This window comes from Pistacia vera, unplaced genomic scaffold (assembly GCF_008641045.1).
Source record: "Pistacia vera cultivar Batoury unplaced genomic scaffold, PisVer_v2 Contig284, whole genome shotgun sequence".
NCBI classification, from domain to species: domain Eukaryota; kingdom Viridiplantae; phylum Streptophyta; class Magnoliopsida; order Sapindales; family Anacardiaceae; genus Pistacia; species Pistacia vera.
In genome coordinates, this window is record NW_022196095.1 from 1,033,208 (window position 1) to 1,036,820 (window position 3,613).

A 3,613-nucleotide genomic window follows, 5' to 3' on the forward strand; every position below is an offset into this window, starting at 1 on the left:
TTTCCACTCCTACAAGAATCAACATTTGTATCTCATATTTTCTATAGCCAAATCAAGCATATGTGATAAAATATTATATTTTAATGGAAACATTTGATTCTCTCTCTCTCTCTCTCTCTAAATCAAATCTTCTATCCTTAAGTTTCATATTTTGGAGTAAAACTACTATGGAATGCAACCTTTCACTCAACTATGATATTGCCTAAATTTCAAGCCAATGATTATTTTGAATGCTAATAAAAACTAATATTAATAATTTTTAAAATACTATTTACGCATCCCTATATAAAAAATGACTAATTAATAAAAAATTGACAAATATTATTTTCCTCGTAATTTTAATTAGACAAACTGTAAGCTAAATAATACTTTATAATAAATGTTACCCATGTCTTAATGACGATGGCAATTCCTTGGCCATGTATTAAAAAACATGTGCTGCCACCACTTATTGCTACGATAACATGCATGTTTGGAGAATATTCTTTACAAAATCGTGTTAGATCATGGAAAACTTTTAATGAATAATAATCTGCAAACGATCTTTAATGTAAACCAAAATAAATGCTACTATTCTGCATTCCCAGTATTCTAATTGCTTGTTCTCCATGATGTTTAAGAATTATTATTAACAAACTCATGATATATGATTAATATTTTAAAAATCAATCTTTTGTGTATATAATGACCCACAAATCCCTCTCCTCCTCCTCATCAAGACAGCAACCAAGGCTCAAAGAACTTGAACACAGTAGCACTAATAATTTTCTTGGAGAGAAAAATGGTTACTGTGGAGGAAGTTCGCAGGGCTCAACGTGCTGAAGGCACCGCCACCGTCATGGCAATTGGAACGGCAAATCCTCCAACTATGTATGAGCAAAGTGCATACCCAGATGCTTACTTTCGTATGACCAATTCTGAGCACTTGACGCCAGTCAAAATCAAAATGCAGCGCATGTGTAAGAAATATTACTCTTCTCTAATTTCATTTTCTTTAGTTTATGTTGTTCTTAATATTTTTTAGGGGTGAACATGGGTAGCAAGTAGAACCAAAACCGGAACCAGAACCTACTCGAAACCGACACTATCTGGGTAGGTTCTGCTTCCATTTTATTGGAACTGACATTGTGTGGTTCCGGTTCCAGTTCCTGTAGGTTCCGAAACCGAAACCATAACTGAAACCAGGGAAAAGAACCCAAAGAGGATACCTAGCTTGGAACTTGCTTAGAGCCTGTTTGTGTTTTGGTTTTAATTGAGAAATTTTATGTGAATTGTGATGAACTGATTGAATTCAAGTGTTGCCTAGAGATTAAAGGATTTATGAGCCACATTGGACAAAAATGAATGATAATCAAAAGTTGAAAACTACTAGATGTAGGTGTTCTTAATTTGTTAGGGGTATATTTGTAAAGTTTTAAGGTATTTTTGTCATTTTTAAACTAATAAGGGGGTAATTAATTTTTTATAGGGTCCCCCGGTGAGGAACCGAAACCTGCATTTTAGGTTTCAGTTCCGATTCTGATTCCTTTTTTTGAAACCTCCACTGTGCGGTTTCGGTTTCGCCGAAAAATTAAAGTACCCGGAGCTGCTCACCCCTAATATTTTTTCTACATAAATTATTAATTATCCTTTAAGTTTTCGAATAAATATTTGTCCTATTATCTTAGATTTAATATAATGTTATTTAAAACCTATTTAATAACCATTAAATAATGTACTTTTCTTGTTTTGACAATTTGAAAAATAGAAAATCATTTTATGTAAACAAAAGTTACAAGACGAATGAGAACCAAAGTAGATGAAATTTCAAGAGTTTTTATACTTACAAGAGGATAAAATACGTTATCAATCCTTTGTTTAGATAATCTAACTATGATCCAAGAGATGTTGTTAACATTAGATAAAAGACTTAATTTGAAAGGTACTATTGTTTACATTTATCTCTCTCTATGTCATGAATATTCCTGAGTTGTTAAAAACNTTATTTAAAACCTATTTAATAACCATTAAATAATGTACTTTTCTTGTTTTGACAATTTGAAAAATAGAAAATCATTTTATGTAAACAAAAGTTACAAGACGAATGAGAACCAAAGTAGATGAAATTTCAAGTGTTTTTATACTTACAAGAGGATAAAATACGTTATCAATCCTTTGTTTAGATAATCTAACTATGATCCAAGAGATGTTGTTAACATTAGATAAAAGACTTAATTTGAAAGGTACTATTGTTTACATTTATCTCTCTCTATGTCATGAATATTCCTGAGTTGTTAAAAACAGATTCAAAAAAAGAAAATTTGGACATTTCTTTTTATTTCAGGTGATAGAACCACGATAAAAAAACGTTACACGTATACAACAAAAGAAGTTTTGAAAGAAAACCCAAACATTGCTACGTACAAGGCACCTTCATTGGATACTAGACAAGATATGGCAGCAACATTGGTACCAGAGCTAGGGAAGCAAGCTGCAATCAAGGCCATTGAGGAATGGGGCCAACCCAAATCAAAAATCACTCATTTAATCTGTTGTAGCACTATGGGACCATTCATGCCTGGGTATGACTACCAAATTGTCCAGCTCTTAGGGCTTGACCCATCTATTAAACGAGTCATGTTGTATCAACAAGGTTGTAATGGAGGTGGCACTATACTTCGTATAGCTAAAGACTTAGCCGAGAACACTAAAAATGCACGTGTCCTGATCGTTTGTGTTGAAATAACTATTGCCGGCTTCCATAGCCCTAGTGAAACTGATGTCGACGTACTTGTGACTCATTCTTTGTTTGCGGATGGTGCAGCAGCTCTTATAGTTGGTGCAAATCCAATTCCTAATGTTGAAAAGCCCATATTTGAATTAGTCTCTGCAGCCCCAACATTAGTGCCTAATTGCCCTGGGGCTATTTGTGGGAGTATTCGTGAGCACGGACTTACCATTCATATTGGGAAGGAAGTTCCTGACATTATTGCAAATCATATTGAGGAGAGACTAATTGAGGTATTCCAACCTTTAGGTATCTCAGATTGGAATTCAATCTTTTGGGCTGCACACCCAGGTGGACCTGCAATTTTGGACCAAGTTGAGGCCAAGTTGGGTCTTAAACCTGAGAAGCTACTTGCTACTAGGCACGTGCTTGCTGAGTATGGTAACATGTCAAGTGTGACTGTACTGTTTGTTTTGGATGAGCTGAGGAAGAAGTCAACTGAAGTTGGGTCAAAGACTACAGGTGAGGGGTTGGAATGGGGAGTGCTTTTTGGGTTTGGTCCTGGGCTAACTATTGAGACTTTGGTTCTCCACAGTGTTAACATTGCTTAAGGGCTCCTATGATTTGATTTACTTTGCATTATTTTCGACTTTTAATAAGGAAATTGTATTTGTGGGCCAAATTGTAAACTTTGGCAAATAAGAGAAACTACTAAAGTCAACATTATAATTTGATATTGCCCAATAATATATTAACGCATAGGGAATGAAGAAAAAAAGACTCATGAACCCGAAACAAGCGGTCAAAAAATTGGCCCTAATGATAAGAGCTTGTAAGATGTTTCACACAATGTGTGTTAAATATGCAATTAAATTGTAATTAAGGAAAAAGGTGTTATTTATCCCA

General features: G+C 34.3%; 1 protein-coding gene across 1 annotated transcript; it reads left to right on the top strand.

The window, feature by feature from the left end:
* The first annotated feature begins 781 nt into the window (after positions 1–781).
* On the top strand, positions 782–3,403 carry LOC116134326 (chalcone synthase 2-like). Its single transcript, XM_031420014.1, has 2 exons — positions 782–959; positions 2,324–3,403. Exons 1-2 carry the CDS (start codon positions 782–784, stop codon positions 3,316–3,318), a joined length of 1,173 nt encoding a protein of 390 aa, XP_031275874.1. The 3' UTR covers positions 3,319–3,403.
* The last annotated feature ends 210 nt before the right edge of the window (positions 3,404–3,613 follow it).

Bases quoted from the DNA above. Each gene is read 5' to 3' on its own strand.
- LOC116134326 (XM_031420014.1), top strand. From the start codon at position 782: ATGGTTACTGTGGAGGAAGTTCGCAGGGCTCAACGTGCTGAAGGCACC. The intron at 960-2,323 runs GTAAGAAATATT...TTTTTATTTCAG, and splicing joins AATCAAAATGCAGCGCATGT to GTGATAGAACCACGATAAAA.